The sequence below is a fragment of the Oncorhynchus mykiss genome, chromosome 15 (genome assembly GCF_057628025.1).
Source record: "Oncorhynchus mykiss isolate SJ-2025 chromosome 15, ASM5762802v1, whole genome shotgun sequence".
Lineage (NCBI taxonomy): Eukaryota > Metazoa > Chordata > Actinopteri > Salmoniformes > Salmonidae > Oncorhynchus > Oncorhynchus mykiss.
Window position 1 is genome coordinate 47,387,220 of NC_143036.1, and position 19,606 is coordinate 47,406,825.

Genomic DNA, 19,606 nt, shown 5'->3' on the forward strand with positions numbered 1-19,606 from the left:
AAAGGTGCCGTTTCTTCAATACTGAGCATCTTAGTGTAAAAAATATGGGTCATGTTTTGGTTATTCAAAGGCAATTTTCATTTGGGACCTTTAATCAGAGGAGTTCTAGCAGGGATAATCAACTATATTGAGCAACAAGCAGATTTATTTTCTTGAGACGATGGTCGGGGGGCCGGAACATAATTACAAATCATTTGTAGATTGCAAGAAGCCCAAACAGATATGCTTGACTAAAACATAATAATTTCAAACCTAGCTTACGATCTATTACATATGAGAATACTTGAACAGATTTGAACAGTTAAAAATCACTTGGAACTGATTTCTGGTGTTTTTACAGCCTTTTATGTCCACCAATCTAAAACATGTATTTAAAAAAAAAAAAAAAAGAAGCTTTTTGTTTTGCTCAGAAAACTTGCGGGGCTAAATAAAACCATCTGCGAGCCAAATTCAGCCCGCCAGTTGGGGAAACCGGAGTCATAGGAAACATTACCACTGCTGTTCTAAGAGGTCCGATTTGTATTTTATGACAACACATGAGCCTTTCATATACATTTGATTTGTGAGCTTAATCATATACATTGAGAATAAGAAATGAAAAGCGCTTGAATTTAGTTTTTGCAAAAATCATCTTTATCTATGCTCATTTATTTCAGAGTGAAAGAATCTGGTGAAGTCACTTTGCTAGGTAGGTGCAATATGCTATCTTTGGTCTTGGCCATTTGATTCCTGTCATTGGGTTTGTCTTTTTCTATGGTGCTGTGCCGGTCCATAGACTGGATAGGGTATCAGACGAGCAGGGAGATGAGCCATGTTATCAGTGCGTTTCCCTCCACAATGGCTCCACTGGCTGGGTTGAAGCAGCGCTCCAGATCACACAGACTATGTAGGCTGGCCTCAAACGGAACCTGGCACGCAGAGGGAGGGAATCATTTCTCAAGTAATATCTGCATGTCTAAGAACCTTAACAGGGTAAACGGGTAACAAAAATGCCATGGAAGAGGCATAAGATCAAATGTTTCACACATTCAAGCCATAGTAAAACATCAACAGTACAGTATATCTTAGGTTTGTGTAAGTGTAATGGACATGTTTAGTGTCCTCTGTAAATGTGTGACTACATGTAGCGTGTTTCCTGATTATTGTGTTAGGATGTTCTGGGACTGCTCTCAGGGAGGGGACTGATAGGACAGAAACAAGGGAACACATTGTTACTTTGGCACAACACCTAGAAACTACGTGTGTAAGGTCATGATCAGTCTATTGCACCCTGAGAGCAGAGACACCTAGTTTGTGCATGAGTATAAAAAGTGCTAAGGGAGAGCATCCCTTCAGAGCTTCTTACAGACTTGTACTTTGATTATGAAGCTTGTTGTAACCTCTCTGGCCGTGATAATAAAGATCTGTTCATTTAACTTTGACTGAGTCATTAGTGGTAATTTCCACTAAACAAGTTAACCCTTTACCAGTATGTGAACTTTGGGGGGTGTTGAATCAGTGTGTGGTGTGTTTAGCCTACCTCAGTGAGAACAGCTGCCTCTGAAGCAGGCTGCAGTAAGTCCTTTATAGCAGCACAGCAGCACCTGGTCTGCTCCTGTAGCATCTGAAACAACCAACCAACCAACACACAAAACATGTACTCATTTACAGGTAGATTCACTTACATGCACGTTTGACCAGTGCTTAATTTGTAAATGGGGAGGTGACGGAACAAAAGTGATCGCTAGAGGGGGGTGAAGCTTACAGGGCATTAGTGCCACAAACAAAGTTAACTACCCACAACGAAAGGAAGGAAAAAGGGCTACCTAAGTATGGTTCCCAATCAGAGACAACAATAGACAGCTGTCCCTGATTGAGAACCATACCCTGCCAAAACATAGAAACACAGAATCATAGAAAACAAAACAGAATGCCCACCCCAAATCACACCCTGACCAAACCAAATAAAGACATAAAAAAGCTCAGGGCGTGACATACACAAATCGAGGGTTGCTGCTACAGCTACAAAAGTATCTATATCCACAGTAAAACTTTTTGGAGAAATGTTCTCTGTTCTGATGAGACAAAAATAGAACTGTTTGGCCATAATGACCATCGTTATGTTTGGAGAAAAAGGGGGAGGCTTGCAAGCCGAAGAATACCATCCCAACCGTGAAGCACGGGGGTGGCAGCATCATGTTCTGGGGGTGCTTTGCTGCTGGAGGGACTGGTGCACTTCAGAAAATAGATGTCATCATGAGGGAGGAAAAGTATGTGGATATATTGAAGCAACATCTCAAGACATCAGTCAGGAAGTTAAAGCTTGGTCGCAAATGGGTCTTCCAAATGGACATTGACCCCGAGCATACTTCCAAAGTTGTGGAAAAATGGCTCAAGGACAACAAAGTCAAGGTATTGGAGTGGCCATAATAAAGCCCTGACCTCAATCCTATAGAAAATTTGTGGGCAGAACTGAAAAAGCGTGTGCGAGCAAGGAAGCCTACAAACCTGACTCAGTTACACCAGCTCTGTCAGGAGGAATGGGCCAAAATTCACCCAACTTATTGTGGGAAGCTTGTGGAAGGCTACCCGAAACGTTTGACCCAAGTTAAACAATTTAAAGGCAATGCCACCAAACACTAATTAAGTGTATGTAAACTTCTGACCCACTGGGAATGTGATGAAATAAATAAAAATCTGAAATAAAATCACTATTATTCTGATATTTTAAATTCTTAAAATAAAGTGATCCTAACTGACCTAAAACAGGGAATTCTTACTTGGATTAAATGTCAGGAATTGTTAAAAACGGAGTTAATGTATTTGGCTAAGGTGTATGTAAAATTCCAACTTCAAATGTAAGTATTCAGACCCTTTGCTATGAGACTAGAAATTGAGCTCCGGTGCATCCGCTTTCCTTTGATCATCCTTCAGATATTTCTACAACTTGATTGGAGTCCACCTGTGGTAAATTCTATTGATTGAACATGATTTGGAAAGGCACATACTTGTCTATAGAAGGTCCCACAGTTGACAGTGGAAAAACAGAGCAAAAACAAAAACCATGTGGTCGAAGGAATTGTCTGTAGCACTCTGAGACAGGATTGTGTCGAGGCATAGATCTGGGGATGGGCACCAAAATATTTCAGCAGGATTGAGGGTTCCCAAGAACACAGTGGCCTCCATCATTCTTAAATGGAAGAAGTTTGGAACCACCAAGACTCTTCCTAGAGCTGGCTGCCCAGCCAAACTGGGCAATCGGGGGAGAAGGACTTTGGTCAGGGAGGTGACCAAGAACCCGATGGTCACTGACAGAGCTCCAGAGTTCCTCCGTGGAGGTAAGAGAACCTTCCAGTCGGACAGCCATCTCTGCAGCACTCCACCAATCAGGGCTTTATGGTAGAGTGGCAAGAATGAAGCCACTCCTCAAAAAAAGGCACGACAGCCCACTTGGAGTTTGCCAAAAGGCACCTAAATGACTCTCAGACCATGAGAAACAAGATTCTCTGGTCTGATGAAACTCTGAACTTTTTGGCCTGAATGCCAAGCATCACATCTGGAGGAAAACTGGCACCATCCCTACGGTGAAGCACGGTGGTGGCAGCATCATGCTGTGGGGATGTTTTTCAGCGGCAGGGACTGTGAGACGAGTCAGGATCGAGGGAAAGATGAAAGGAACAAAGTACAGAGAGATCCTTGATGAAAACCTGCTCCAGAGCGCTCAGGACCTCAGTCTGGGGCAAAGTTTCACCTTCCATCAGGACAACAACCCTAAGCACACAGCCAAGACAACGCAGGAGTGGCTTCAGGTCAAGTATTTTAATGTTGCCCAGCCAGAGCCCAGACTTGAACTCGATCGAAAATCTCTGAAGAGACCTGAAAATAGCTGTGCAGCAATGCTCTCCATCCAACCTGACAGAGCTTGAAAGAATGCAGAGAAAAATGGGAGAAACCAAATACAGGTGTGCCAAGCTTGTAGCATCATACCCAAGAAGAGTAGATGCTGTAATCGCTGCCAAAGGTGCTTCAACAAGGCACTGAGTAAGGGTCTGAATACTTATGTAAATTAGATATTTCAGATTTTTTTATATTTCTAAAAACCTGTTTTGCTTTGTCATTATGGAGTATTGTGTGTAGATTGAAGACGAAATAAAACAATTTCATCAATTTTAGAATAAGGCTGTAACATTATAGTATGGGCAGGCATAAGCTACGGGCAACGAACACCATTGCATTTATCAACGGCAATTTGAATGCACAGAGATACATACTGTACCGTGATGAGATCCTTAGGACCATTGTCGTGCCATTCATCACCTCAAGTTTCATCATGATAATGTACAGCCCCATTTTGCAAGGATCTGTACACAATTCCTGGAAGCTGAAAATGTCTTCAGTTCTTCCATGGCCTGCATACTCATCATACATCTAAACCATTGAGCATGTTTGGGATATTCTGTATCGATGTGTACAACAGCGTGTTCCAGTTCCCGCCAATATCCAGCAAGTTTGCACAGCCATTGAAGAGGAGTATGATAACATTCCACAGACCACAATCAACAGCCTGATCAACTCTATGTGAAGGAGATGTGTTGTGCTGCATGACGCAAAAGGTGGTAACATCAGATACTGACTGGGTTTCTGATCCAAGCCCCTGAATCTTCTTTAAGGTTGCATACAGATTGCATATCTGTATTCCCAGTCATGTGAAATCCAGATAATAGGGCGTAATGAATTTATTGCAGTTGCGTCTCTTTTTGTTCAGGGTAGTAAGATATGACATTTGAGTGTTTTTTCCATCACTGTTAACATGTGAATGTGGACTATAAGGCCTGTCAGAGCAGTTACCAGTAGCACACAGACCTGTATGTGAGGGCTGGAGGTAGCAGCCTTGTCTGGGATCTTGGTGCGGCGTTGTCTCTCCATCTTGGGGCTGGGGGAGGAGGGGGCGCTACTGGCAGCAGGCGGAGAGGAGACGTTACCCCCAACACAGGCTGAGGCCAGCTGAGCATGGACTGCACACAGTCTAGAGAACACATGGGGTGGTGCTGGTGGTCAGAGGTTGCATTACATTTAGTTACCAACATTAATTTCATTTAGTTAAATACGGTTGGTGAATTCAACTAAATTAGATAAGACAAAAGGGTTTAGGGAGAGATTCTGGAAGAGATTGTCACGATCGTCGTAAGAAGCTGACCAAAATGCAGCATGGTATGTGTTCATGATGATATTTTAATTAAAGAAAGCACTAAACACTGAATTCAAAACGAAAAACGACCGTGAAGCTATTTACCAAAATGTGCTGACACACGCAACTGACATAGACAATCACCCACAACCCACAATGACAAAACAGGCTACCTGGTATGGTTCCCTATCAGAGACAATGACTAACACCTGCCTCTGATTGAGAACCATATCAGGCCAAACACAGAAACAGACAAACTAGACATACAACATAGAATGCCCACTCAGATCACACCCTGACCAAACAAAACATATAAACATACAAAGCAAACTATGGTCAGAGCGTGACAGAGATACAGTAAGAATTATTACAGAGGGAATGGATACAGATGTGGCCAGGTCCATATCGACTTCCGGCTCCTAAACGAACCATATTAGCCACTCGTTAGACGCTACAATATGGTGATAGCTCCATCTCGCCCCTAGCACCTAAGCTGCTGTACATGGAAAGCAGCTACCTACTTCGCCATGCTGACGAGTTTCTGTCCACACTGCAGCTCTATGACAGTGCAGGCTGTGGCCCTCATGGCCGAGAGTGGCACTTTGTTCAGCCCAAACAGCAGCATGACCTGACGAACACAGAGACAAAAGGAGAAACACTGTCAAAGTCAACCCTGTAAGGCAGTGGTTACCAACCTGTTTGACGTGACAATAAGTGACAAGGACTTGGTAAGATAGCACAAAACAGATCTGAGACCAGGCTAGTTCCTTTTATGGTTCATGAGTGTGTGTGGTTGGATGAAGAGTGTGTGTGTGTTGTGTATTGTACCGTATCCGTGTCTTCTTGGGTGTGGCTGAGAGCAGGCCGGTGCCACTGGATACACAGCTGCTTCCTGTCAGCAAAGGACCAGGGGTACATCTGAGCTCCCATAGTGCCTCTCACTGTAGGACACATCTTTAACACAAACACACAAACAACATCAACATACACTTTAATAAACATCCCAATACAAGCCATGGTACAGTATATGCATGCATCTCTTCAGGATTCAGCCCATAGTGCCTATTAGTGTGTGTACCTGTATAATCTGTGGCTGCATGATGATTTCAGTGGGGGGTTCAGGGGCGCAGCAGGACTCTCTGTAGCCCACCATGTGGGAACAGAAGAAGGTCTGGAGCTGAACCAACCTCAGCGCCAGACTACTGTCTTCTGACTGGGACACCAGGCCCTCCACACACTGGGGCACCACTGGAACACACACCCACGTAGGCAAGCATGCACACATACACACATGCAGATGAACATCTCTGAACGTCAGGTAACAAAATGATTTACTGTGACACCGGGGTAGTGTACCTGGGCGCATGGCGATGTGCTGCAGGTTGAACAGGTGTTTGTAGTAGCGGGACAGGTGGACCCATGTGAGCTGGGAGCGTTTCCTGCTGCTCAGCCCTGGATCAAGCTCTGGAGACGAGCTGGAGACAGTCCTCACCATCACATCTATCCCTCCTGGTAGAGTCACACAACACACAGACAGATATTACAAATATGGTAACCAGCACTGTTACGATTTCCATAAAGAAAAGACATGATATCTCCTTTCCTCATAAAGAGGAGAGAACATTACAGAACCGCTAACAATGTAGACCACAAACTAACACGAACATGGGCACAAATCACACTACTGTAGCGACTTTTATAATGGCTGTTATTGTAAGACCAGATGTGGCCCTGGCTAAAGGACAGAATGGTTGTAGTGAGGGATGTTTGTTTACCACAGGGGTTGAGCAGGTCGTTGGAGGCAAAGTCAGGCAGGAGCTTGAGGGAGATGAGAGGCAGGTGTCCTCCTTTAGCTCCGGTACTACCACACAGCTGGCTACATGTGGACATGGCTTCAGACGCCTGAGGAACACACACAACATTATAAGTGTGTGTGTGCGTGTGTGTGTGTGTTCAGTCTATTTACCTTAGTAGCAGCTCGGACAGAGACCCAGTAGAGCAATAAGTAGGCTTCCCCTGGAGTCAGGCCTCTGTTCAGAGTTGTCCTGACACGCTTCCAACCTGGAGGCTGAAACAAGACAAATACACGCCATGATGCAGGCGTACACACACACACAGTCCTCTCCAAAGAAAAATACTGCCCCGCGGAACCACAATTGAATGTCTCATGACACAGACAGGTACCTTCAGTATGGCATTTTTAGGTGGTGAAGGTGGGACGGGGTTCTGCTGGTCCTGAGGTGCTGGGATGCTCTGCTCCCACTGGTGCAAGTACACTAACGCCATCTCCAGATAACACTTACGGATCAGCCTGACACACACACACACACACACACACACACACACACACACACACACACGCTTTAGTCAAACAAGCACACTGGTGTTTGAGGAGGTCAGTACACTACTCTCAAAGATGATCATTCACACTACTGTAGGCGACTTACTGTAGATTGTGACTCTGGGACAGAGAGATATTGATGCTCTCCAGTAGTGTCAGCGCAACTGTCTGAGGCTGGAAGTCACCGAGAGACATCAGACAGCGCTCCACCATCCCTGGACACAAACACACACACACACACACCAAAAATAATCAAACTAACAAGGTCACTCTGACATTCAATGAGTAGATGCACACATACATATTTAATCTCATGATTGAATAAGGTTGGAAATAAATGTTTTACCCTTGCAGTAGAGGATATCAGCCTCCAGCTGTCTGTCTCTGGTAGCGCATGCCTGGGAAACGAGCAGGGCTGACTGCAGCACCTCCTGAGCACACACCCAGGGATGGCTGGAGGTAGACAGGCTAGAGGAAGGGGCGCTGGTCATGGCCTGTACAGCCAAGCAGTGACCTGTTCAGAACAGATAGAGAGACTGATTAAGTGGTTGTTCATAAGATAGGTAACCTTCCTGTATGTGGACCTATGTGCATTACTGGGTGGAGACTTTTGAGAACTATGGTACAGTATGAATCATACCCAGGCGCATTGTGGCCTTGGCCAGTAGTGGGAGATGTGGGAGGTAGATGTTAGAGAGACCAGGGGCTGGAGGGAGGATTACTCTGCCTCTCTCTCCCAATGACACACTCTCCCCCAACACACACAGCTGAGAAAAGACAATGCACACACATTAAGACAAATCAGTGTTCCGACTGTAATACAGGCAGTAAGGTAAGTTAATCGGGGGACAATGTAAAGGAATAATGAACAAGAGTGGTGGAGAGGAGAGATGAGGACTTATTTGTAATTTTTCTGAGTTAACCTAGCCTGTTGTGGTACAGAAAAAAAGAGACGCGAGAGGTAAGAAAATAAGACTGTGGTTGGAGTCATAAGAGGAGAAAGAGATGTTGGAGGGACTATGTCTGACAGACCTGTTGCTGTAGTAGTTTCTGTGTGAGCAGGTGTAGGGCCTGGCTGCCTGTCCCTCTCAGATCACTGAGCAGTAGAGTGGCCTGGGCCAACGTTACACTGGAGCCAGGAGGCAGACAGGAGTGACCCGACAGAAGACTCACTGCCTCCTATAGTACACAACACATTCATAAGTCTACTTGTATGTGTAGATTAGCGTATACACTAGTAAAGAATGTGTGTATAAATATGTACTGTAAGTGATTGAGTGGTCGGTATGGAATTATAGAACGATTATTACACAGACTAACCAATATTATACAGACTTGATCAATTGTAATGTAGTGTTGCACGGTATACCAAAGCTTCTGATACTACAACATGAAAAACGGTTCAGTACTAACATTTTTGTTAATTAATTTCGGATACTTCTATCATGTCTCTCGTCGTATAGTGATTGAGAGGATCACGTCTGTCTAGTAATTGGTCTGAATTTTCTCAAGCTTACTACTGAATGTTCGTAGTGGTAGGCTAGGCTTCCTATAGTAGACAATGGTAAGTCAGCTGACAGAGTGCGAGACACTTTTGAAAAGCAAGGAGTGCGAGAGAAGACAGGGAGAGTTATCGGGCCTCTGACAGACCTGTTGAGTAACATCAGACAACCCCATAGTAGAATAGTTTAACTATGTACCTAGTCGTTGTGCGTTCCATGCGAGAAATAAAAATTCCTATCGAGGCGCAATCAAGTTGCGAGTGCAACAGGGAGAGAGCCATGCATTCTGATAAGAAAATGTTGTGCTTTGACTGCAGTTGATGGCTTTAGTAAAAAAGTCAGGGGATCGCAGCTTTCCATTGCTATTCCATTGTATTTCTCAACTCCAAAAAATGAGCCTGAACTGTATTAGCATAGTTTGTCGCTGTCACGTTCTGACCGTTATTTCCTTTGTTTTGTCATTATTTAGTATGGTCAGGGCGTGAGTTGGGGTGGGCAGTCTATGTTTGTTTTTCTATGATTTGGGTATTTCTATGTTTCGGCCTAGTATGGTTCACAATCAGAGGCAGGTGTCATTAGTTGTCTCTGATTGAGAATCATACTTAGGTAGCCTGGGTTTCACTGTGTGTTTGTGGGTGATTGTTCCTGTCTCTGTGTTTGCACCAGATAGGACTGTTTTAGGTTTTCTCACGTTTGTTGTTTTGTTAGTTTATTCATGTATAGTTTCTTTATTAAAGAACTATGAATAACAACCACGCTGCGTTTTGGTCCGCCTCTCCTTCAAGCCAAGAAAACCGTTACAGTCGCATTAGCGACCCGCAATTCGACATGACTGCATAGGGAAGACAGGGGCTAAATGTAACACAGGTCAATTGTAACAGGTAGGCCTACTTTATATTCACTGTTGCAAGTTTTTGGGGACATTAAAGTCATCAATACATTAACTAGTAACAAGATACTTTGAGTTTGGTATCTAGGTAATGATTAGCCCAATGGGGTAGTGTAATGTGTAGAACTTATGTTGAATAATAAACTACATTTATCAATCTGACTCCATTACCATGTGAATAGATGCTTAAATCATGCATATATATCCATAGCTATAGCCAGCTTGCGAGTCTCTGCATTGCTATGGAATACTTTAATTATATTTGATTCTCAAATATTAAGAGGCTTATGGTACTTATGAGCTGTTAATAGTTAGGCCAGTAACCGAAAGGTTGCTGGATCGAATCCCAGAGCTGACAAGGTAAAAAAAAAAATCTGTCGTTCTTCACTGCAGGGAGCCACCATTGGGAGACATCAGGAGTTGCTACATGGCCTTTTGGAAGGGCTCATTTCCTTGACGGAACGCCACGATCATGGGTTATTATTGAGAAAATCAGGGAGTTAGCTCAGACTGTCTGCCACATCTGAAAAACCCCAATCACTCAGTAATTTTGTAACTCCCCGTGAACCCTGCTTACCTCCTCCAGAAAGATATTTGGGGAATCCTGATATTCAGGGAATCCTGGTTCCTGCTGGGGTTTTCTTTCTCAGTGCTCGCTTATTTTTGAGCTACAGCCTTCTTAGTTTTCTTCAGACCGTTCGAAGATGGCGTATATAATTAGGCTAATGTCGGGAAGGGCGCTCTCCTGGGCTACGGCAGTTTGGGAACAACAATCTGCCATTTGCGGTCATTCTCACCCAGAGGTGAGAAGTTTCTGAGTCTCCGGTATCCGGGAGAACAGCGGCCAGCAAACTGCTTGACTTACGTCAAAACTCCCGTAGGGTGGCAGACTACGCGGTGGACTTTCGCACGTTGGCCGCCGAGAGAGTCTGGAATCCGTAGTCGCTTTTCGATACTTTTCTGCACAGATTATCTGAGGAGGTAAAGGATGAGCTAGCTGCTCGGGAACTGCCTGTGGACCTCGACTCTCTTATCGCCTTAACCATTAAAATTGATGGACACCTTCACCTCCTATGGAATCTGGAAGAGTCTGAAGGCAGCTCTTCCGAGAGTCGTTGAAATCACCCGAGCTCTCTCGTGAATCTACGACAGGTGAGTTGGATACTCCTGAGCCTATGCAGTTGGGAAGAACTTAGCTATCAGTTTGGGAGCGCTCACGGAGGCTGAATAATAACTGTTGTCTGTACTATGGAGGGGCAGGACATTTTATTACTATCTGCCCTATTATGAAACCCTTGTCTCTAGTGGGTACCAGTACTAGTACTATGGTAAGACTGGGAGTTCCCTAATTACTATCACTTGCACACCCCTTTTTGCTCTTGTGCTGTGGGGAGACCAATCTAAGGCTCCCCGAGTTCTCATTGACCCTGGGGCTGATGAATGTCTTATGGATGCCACAATAACTTCAGAGCTTGGTATTCTTGGAAGTCACCCATAGTACTGTGCCTGTTCAATTACGGGTTTCTGATAACCACAGTGAGACAATAAAATTCCTCCTCATCGCATCTCCCAATGTTCCGGTTGTGTTGGGATTTTCCTGGCTCCAAAAGCACAATCCTGTGATTGACTGGACCACAAGCTCCATCCTGGGTTGGAGTCCATTCTGCCATTCCCACTTCCTTCAAGCAGCACAGCCTTCCCCTAGTCGTCTTCCTCAGGAGGTTAGCAAGACTGTGGATGTCTCTCTTATGCCCACGGAATACCATGACCTCCTGGAAGTGTTTAGCAACGCACATGCTACTTCCCTTCCCCCGCACCATCCTTATGATTGTGCCATTGAACTTCTCCCAGGCACTACCACACCTCGGGGTGGGTTGCACTCTCTCTCCCGACCAGAGACCATTGCTATGGAGGAGTACATAGAGGAGTCTCTGGCCACTGGGGCCGTCCGTCCGTTTGCATCTCCTGCCAGAGCAGGGTTTTTCTTTGTGGAGAAGAAGGATGAGACCCTGTGCCCGTGCAATGACTTCCAAGGACTTAACGATATCACTGTCAAAAATCGTTACACCCTACCTCTCCTCTCCTCGGCGTTTGAACCTCTCCAGGGAGCTACCATGTTTTCCAAGTTGGACCTTCGGAATGCCAGCCACCTGGTTCGGATACGCGAGGGGGATGAGTGGAAGACAGCCTTCAACACAGTCAGTGGACATTATGAGTACCAGGTCATGCGATTTGGACTCATGCCATTTGGACCAAACGCCCCGCTGTCTTCCAGGCTTTAGTCAATGATGTGCTTCGGCCATGCTAAACTGGTTTGTGTTAATCTACCTGGACGACATCCTGTTTTTTTCCCCCGATCTGCACAAGAACATGTACTCCATGTCAGATAGGTCCTTCAGCGCCTCTTGGAAAACCAATTGTTTGAAAGCCGAGAAGTGTGAGTTCCACCACTCTTCTATCACCTTTCATGGATATTTCACTGCTGAGGGCAATGTTTAGATGGATCCTGGAAAGGTGAAAGCAGTGGTGGATTGGCCTAAACCAACGTCCAGGGTGCAGTTGCAACGGTTTCTTGGTTTTGCAAACTTCTACCGCCGTTTCAATCGAGATTAAGGCACTCTGGCGGCCCCTCTCTCAGCACTCACCTCCCCCAAGGTACTGTTCAAATGGTCTCCAGCAGTTGACAAAGCCTTTGTGGACCTGAAGCATCGGTTCACAACAGTACCCATCCTCATGCATCCGGACCCCTCGCATCAATTTGTTGTGGAAGTGGATGCTTTGGATGTTGGAGTGGGGGCCATCCTGTCCCTGCGATCTGCCTAGGACCAGAAGCTTCATCCCTGTGCTTTCCTGTTCCATCGTTTCAATCCTGCTGAGAGGAATAACGATGTTGGCAACTGAGAACTCCTGGTGGTGAAGATGGTGTTGGAGGAGTAAAGGCACTGGCTGGATGGAGCAGAACAGCCATTCCTGGTCTGGACCAACCATAAAAACTTGGAATATCTCCGTTCAGCCAAGCGCCTTAACTCAAGGCAGGCCCGGTGGGCCCTCCTGTTTACCAGATTCAACTTTACAATTTTTTTTACTAGTGTATACGCTAATCTACCGTCCAGGGTCTAAAAACCATTCTCCCTACCTCTTGCCTTGCTGCCACTGTGGATTGGGGTATTGAGAACCTGGTTCGCGAGGCGGAACGCTCCCAGCCTGGACCTGAAGGGGGCCCGGCTAAACGGCTGTTTGTTCTGAACCCAGTCCGGTACCGGGTCCTGGAATGTGCTCATTCCTCCAAGCTGTCCTGTCATCCAGGGTCCCATCGTACACTAGCCTTCCTTCGACAACGTTTTTGGTGGCCCACAATGGTCACTGACGTCTCTGCCTTTGTCACCGCATGCACTGCATGTGCTCAAAACAAGACGGCAAGCTCCTTCTGGCCTCCTGCAACCACTACCGGTTCCTCATCGTCCCTGGTCTCATATATCTCTGGACTTTGTCACTGGGCTCCCTCCGTCTGATGGCAACACTGTCATTCTAACGGTAGTCGACTGGTTCTCCAAGGCCACCCATTTAATCCCTCTCCCCAAACTACATTCTGCCAAGGAGATGGCCATGGACTCCCGGTAGACATGGTCTCCGATCGGGATTCTCGTCTCAGTTCTGGAAGGCATTCTGCACCCTTATTGGGTCGTCGGCCAGCCTGTCATCCGGATTTCATCCCCAAACTAACGGTCAGTCGGAGCGAGCCAACCAAGATCTGGAGACCACCTTAAGGTGCCTGGTCTCAACCAACCCCACTTCGTGGAGCCGTCAACTGGTTCTGCCACGGGACTCTCCCCTTTCGAGTGCTCCATGGGGTGTCAGCCTCCACTCTTCCCTGAACAAGAGCAGGATGTCAGCGTACCCTCGGCCCAGATGTTTGTCCGCCGCTGTCGACGTACTTGGAGAAGAGCCAGGGCAGCTATTCTCAAGACCAACTCCAGATATCGTCGACAAGAGGACCGTCGCCGGACCCCAGCTCCCCGCTACCGCATTGGGCAGAGGGTATGGCTTTCCACTTGGGATCTGCCCCTTCGGGTAGAGTCCCGCAAGCTGTCTCCCCGGTTCATTGGTCCTTTTCCCATCTCCAGAGTTCTGAGTTCCACTGATGTCCATCTTGTGTCACCCCGTATCCTCCGTATTCACCATACCTCTGACTTCCGGCGCCGACAGAGATGGCCACCTCGCTTTGCGTTCCTATTTTGTTTTTTTTACGTGTGTATTTATTACATTGGTACCCCAGGTAATCTTAGGTTCCATTACATACAGTCAGGATGAACTACTGAATATAAGAGCAACGTCAACTCACCATCATTACGACCAGGAATACAACTTTCCTGAAGCGGATCCTGTCTTCTGTCTTCCACCCAGGACAACGGATCGGATCCCAGCTGGTGACCCAAAACAACGACGCCGTAAAACGGGCAAAGAAAGCGGTCTTCTGGTCAGGCTTCGGGGACGGGCACATCGCGCACCGCTCCTTAGCATACTACTCACCAATGTCCAGTCTCTTGACAACAAGGTTGATGAAATCTGAGCATGGGTATCATTCCAGAGACTGTAACGTTCTTTGCTTCACGGAAACATGGCTCACTCGAGAGACTCTATCGGAGTCGGTGCAGCCAGCTGGTTTCTTCACGCCGACAAACAAGTATCTTTCTGGTAAGAACAGGGGCGGGGGGATATCCCTTATGATTAACGAGACGTGGTGTGATCATAACAACAAACAGGAACTCAAGTCCTTCTGTTCACCTGTTCACCTGACTCAGAATTCCTCACAATCAAATGTCGACCCAAGCAGACACATCGATGGCCCTGAACAAACTTTATTTGACTCTATGTAAACTGGAAACCACATATCCTGAGGCTGCATTCATTGTAGCTGGGTATTTTAACAAGGCTAATCTGAAAACAAGACTCCCTAAATTCTATCAGCATATCGAATGCGCAACCAGGGTTGGTAAAACCCTGGATCATTGTTATTCTAACTTCCGCGACGCATATAAGGCACTCCCCCGCCCTCCTTTTGGAAAAACTGACCACGACTCCATTTTGTTGCTTCCAGCCTACAGACAGAGACACACACACACACACACACACACTAACCCCCATTCCCTTGTATAACTTTGTTAGTCTAATGGCTGGTGTTAGTCTAATGGCAGGGATGCCAGTGAGATGTTCAATTAGGTGATGTAGAGAGTCAACTCCACCTATGGCTTCCTTTCCATGTACATGGGAGTATCCTCCCCTAGTAATGTATTATTTGCCTCTACAAGCACCCCATTTCCAACCAGAATACATGTATTTATACTAGTATGCCTTACAGATAAGACTATGCCAATTTTCTCTCCTTCTCATGAACGAGACCGAGGACAACCCCCCCAGTACCACCACCTCGTCTCACTGAAGAATGATGAATGCAAAACTAAGCAGTACAATTACAGTACCATGTTCTAAGATAGAGAGTCGACATTAATGAGTTGTGCCGAGAGCAGGGGGTTCACGAGAGGAATGACAGACATATACTAATACATGATCACATACAAACGTAACAGAGTTAATTAAGAATGTACCTTTCAGCTTCAATGGGAACCAATTCTTCAAAACTAACCTGCTCCACAAGCTAGCTTGAAATGTTGAGGATAGAGCCATCCATTTGGTACCTTTTGGGTAGCTCAAACTGTTGGTATGTTGTCAAGGAGGATGGTGTTGTGACGTTAGTACCATTAATGCAATGACGATTATTGTATCAAATAATTACATACCACATCAAATTATTGCGCGATTAAATTACTCATGTAACAATAAACTAATTAGCAATCTTGGGGCACCATTGTTTAATTAGTTAATCAGTCTCATTCTGAACGTTGTTGACTTCCATCCATTAATTATAATTTACCTCATCAGTCTCATTCTGAACGTTGTTGACTTCCATCCATGAATTATCATTATTACCTCATCAATCTAATTTTGAACATTGTCTTCCATTCATTATCATTATTACCTCATCGTAGTATCCTAGAAATCTGCACAAACCCTAGTCTCCATGATGAATCAGCAATACACAAATTGGATTATTTATTTATTTACTAACTAAATAATCACACAGAAATATATAAACACACACAGTACAGTTGTGGCCAAAAGTTTTGAGAATGACACAATGTCACGCCCTGACCTTAGATCCTTTTTATGTCTCTATTTTGGTTTGGTCAGGGCGTGAGTTGGGGTGGGCATTCTATGTTTTGCGTTTCTATGATTTTCTATTTCTCTGTTTTGGCCAAGGATGGTTCTCAATCAGGGACAGCTGTCTATTGTTGTCTCTGATTGGGAACCATGCTTAGGTACCCTTTTTCCCACCTGTGTTTGTGGGAAGTTGACTGTTGTTTAGGGCACATAGCCGTTGTGACAATGATACGTCCCTATTGGACTAACCCGATATGACGGCTTGTTAGACAATAAAAGGGGGGGAGAAAGAGCGGGAGATGAAGAGACAAAGGAATTCAACTATCGTACATACAGTTGAACAATACGCTCATTGTAAATATGGATATTTCTACAAAATAAATTATCCTCTTTTTTTGCTGTGCTATCGAGTATAATTTTGGCATTGAGTATTGTGAGACTAAACCTGGTATTACCTAGTCCAATTCTGGTATCGTGACAGCACTATTGTAATGTGAGAGTGTGTTTTTGTATCTCACCTGTAGCAGTAAGGTACTCACGTGTGTGTGTGTGTTAGCTACCTGTAGCAGTGAGGTGCTGTTCTCGCGGGGCAGTCCTCTGTGTGTGTCCAATCTAGCCCCTTGGAGGAGAAACAGGGCTCTGGTGTCTGGGTCTCCCCACACCTCAGCCTCCTGTAGACCCTCCTTCAACAGCTTGGTGGCCTCCACACTGCTGTCAATACCTACACACACACACACACACACACAGGATAGTGTAAGACACGCACATACCTAAATGTAACCTGTCTCGCCTTTTTTAAGATACATATAAGCATTCGGAAAGTTTTCAGACCCCAGACTTTTCCCACATTTTGTTACGTCATTCCCCCCCCCCCCCCCCCCCCCCCCCCCATCAACCTTTACACAATACCCCATAATAACAAAGCAACAACTGGTTTGTAGAAATGTTTGCAAATGTATAAAATACAAGACTGAATGTATTCAGTCCTTTTACTCAGTACTTTGTTGAAGCACCTTTGGCAGCGATTACAGCCTTGAGTCTTCTTGGGTATGATGCTACAAGCTTGACACACCTGTATTTGGGGAGTTTCTCCCATTCTCCGCTGTTGATCCTCTCAAGCCCTGTCAGGTTGGATGAGGAGCATCGCTGCACCACCATGCTTCACTGTAGGGATGGTGCCAAGTTTCCTCCAGAAGTGACGCGTGCCATTCAGGCCAAAGAGTTCACACTTGGTTTCATCAGACCAGAGAAAATTGTTTCTCATGGTCTGAGTCCTTTAGGGACCTTTTGGCAAACACCAAGTGGGTTGTCATGTGCCTTTTACTGAGGAGTGGCTTCTATCTGGTCACTCTACCATAAAGGCCTGATTGGTAAAGTGCTGCAGCGTTGGTTGACCTTCTGGAAGGTTCTCCACAGAGGAACTTGGGTTCTTGGTCACCTCCCTGACCAAGGCCCTTCTCCCCAATTGCTTAGTTTGGCCCGGCGGCCAGCTCTACGAAGAGTCTTGGTGCTTCCAAACTTCTTCCATTTAAGAATGATGGAGGCCACTGTGTTCTTGTGGACCTTCAATGCTGCATAAATGTTTTGGTACACAATCCTGTCTCTGAGCTCTACGGACAATTCCTTTGACCTCATGGCTTGGTTTTTGCTCTGCACTGTCAACTGTGGGACTTTATATAGACAGGTGTGTGCCTCTCCAAATCATGTCCAATCAATTAAATTTACCACAGATGGACTCCAATCAAGTTGTAGAAACATCTCAGGGATGATCAATGGAAACAGGATGCACCTGAGCTCAATTTCTAGACTCATAGCAAATGGTCTGAATACTTACGTAAATATGTTTTTTATATTTTTTATGTAAACATTCATTTTTGCTTTGTCATTATGGGGTATTGTGTAAAGGTTAATGAGGGGGAAACATTATGTAATCCATTTTAGAAAAAAAGCTGTAATGTAACAAAATGTGGAAAAGGTGAAGGGGTCTGAATACTTTCCGAATGCATTGTATTTAGGGGGAAATGTACCATACACATACAGAGCAACAATAGAATAAAATAAAGAGTTGGAGTGTAAGTCGATATGAGGTGCAGGGCTTGACATTCACTTTTTTAGCCACTTGTCCTTTGGACAAGTAGGACTGATTTTATACTTGCCTGAAAGCTCAAGTCAATTGTCCCGCCCCAAAAAATGGTCTAACACCATGGGCCAAAAAGGTGTTGTATGATGCAAGAAACCACTTCACAAAATAGCATTCATTATTATCACTGGTATTGACAATGGAAGACTGCTGGTCCCTGGTATCATGTAATATATCTCCTGCCGTTGTGGCCCTGAGAAAGACACTCCCCACAAAGTAAAATACTGCAGTAATAGGTTACTGTATCAAACACGTGTGGTCGTCAACTCTCCATCTGAAGAGCTACTGGGTGTCCAGGCTTTTAACCCAACCCTGCTCAAACACACCAGTCAGCTTATCAAGGTGCTGTTGAGCAGCTACTTTTTTACAATGTGGTGTGTTTGAGCAGGACTGGAGCAAAAGCCTGCACACCCAGTAGCTCTCATGGAGGATGGTTGGCCACCCTGCAACATTACAATTACAACCAAATACTTTTGTTTTTATAAAATAATTCCCTCATTCAATGAATCAGGGATTAAATGGCCACAGTGGGCGAGGTAGCTAACTAATATATTGATCTATTTGTAAGGCTAAAATATTCAGTGTTCAGGGGAGATGATGACAGCATAGGAGTTCGGCTACTTCTCAATTAGGCTATTCTAATAATATTATTTTAACTTTGTTAGAATTACATGGCCAGTATTGAATATAGGATAATCTTTTAAAACCGGAGTATGCAGCATTGGCTTCATCAACTGTGCAACCATATGAACTGTGTGCTTGCCATTTGGGGTTGTACTTCAACACCCGTATAAACTGTGTGCTTGCCATTTGCGGTTGTACTTCAACACCCGTATCAACTGTGTGTTGGCCATTTGCGGTTGTACTCGAACACCCGTATCAACTGTGTGTTGGCCATTTGCTGTTGTACTTCAACACCCGTATCAACTGTGTGTTGGCCATTTGCTGTTGTACTTCAACACCCGTATCAACTGTGTGTTGGCCATTTGCGGTTGTACTTCAACACCCGTATCAACTGTGTGTTGGCCATTTGCGGTTGTACTTCAACACCCGTATCAACTGTGTGTTGGCCATTTGCGGTTGTACTCGAACACCCGTATCAACTGTGTGTTGGCCATTTGCGGTTGTACTTCAACACCTGTATCAACTGTGTGTTGGCTATTTGCGGTTGTACTTCAACACCCGTATCAACTGTGTGTTGGCCATTTGCGGTTGTACACGTGTGCCGGTGGAAAGTTATTTTACGACATCAGACATGACAATGACATTAATACATGCCACACGCTAAATAGTTAACCTGCCAAACTACACAATATGTTTTGAATTGGCTGTTGCACAATGTCTCTCG

At 45.1% G+C, this 19,606-nt stretch overlaps 1 protein-coding gene across 1 annotated transcript in view; it reads right to left on the bottom strand.

Moving 5' to 3' along the window:
- Positions 1–610: 610 nt before the first annotated feature.
- Positions 611–19,606, bottom strand: part of cfap54 (cilia and flagella associated protein 54) — a 113,833-nt gene continuing 94,837 nt past the window's right edge. The window contains exons 53-67 of the mRNA XM_036944412.2: positions 16,679–16,839; positions 8,541–8,687; positions 8,149–8,275; positions 7,855–8,022; positions 7,615–7,723; positions 7,352–7,478; positions 7,134–7,235; positions 6,943–7,069; positions 6,524–6,676; positions 6,246–6,415; positions 5,996–6,121; positions 5,689–5,795; positions 4,843–5,005; positions 1,520–1,603; positions 611–908 (exon numbers count right to left, since the gene is read on the bottom strand). Of these exons, the coding sequence (XP_036800307.2) occupies positions 789–908; positions 1,520–1,603; positions 4,843–5,005; positions 5,689–5,795; positions 5,996–6,121; positions 6,246–6,415; positions 6,524–6,676; positions 6,943–7,069; positions 7,134–7,235; positions 7,352–7,478; positions 7,615–7,723; positions 7,855–8,022; positions 8,149–8,275; positions 8,541–8,687; positions 16,679–16,839 (1,991 nt within the window). The 3' untranslated portion in view covers positions 611–788. The remainder of the gene's footprint in view (positions 909–1,519; positions 1,604–4,842; positions 5,006–5,688; positions 5,796–5,995; positions 6,122–6,245; positions 6,416–6,523; positions 6,677–6,942; positions 7,070–7,133; positions 7,236–7,351; positions 7,479–7,614; positions 7,724–7,854; positions 8,023–8,148; positions 8,276–8,540; positions 8,688–16,678; positions 16,840–19,606) is intronic.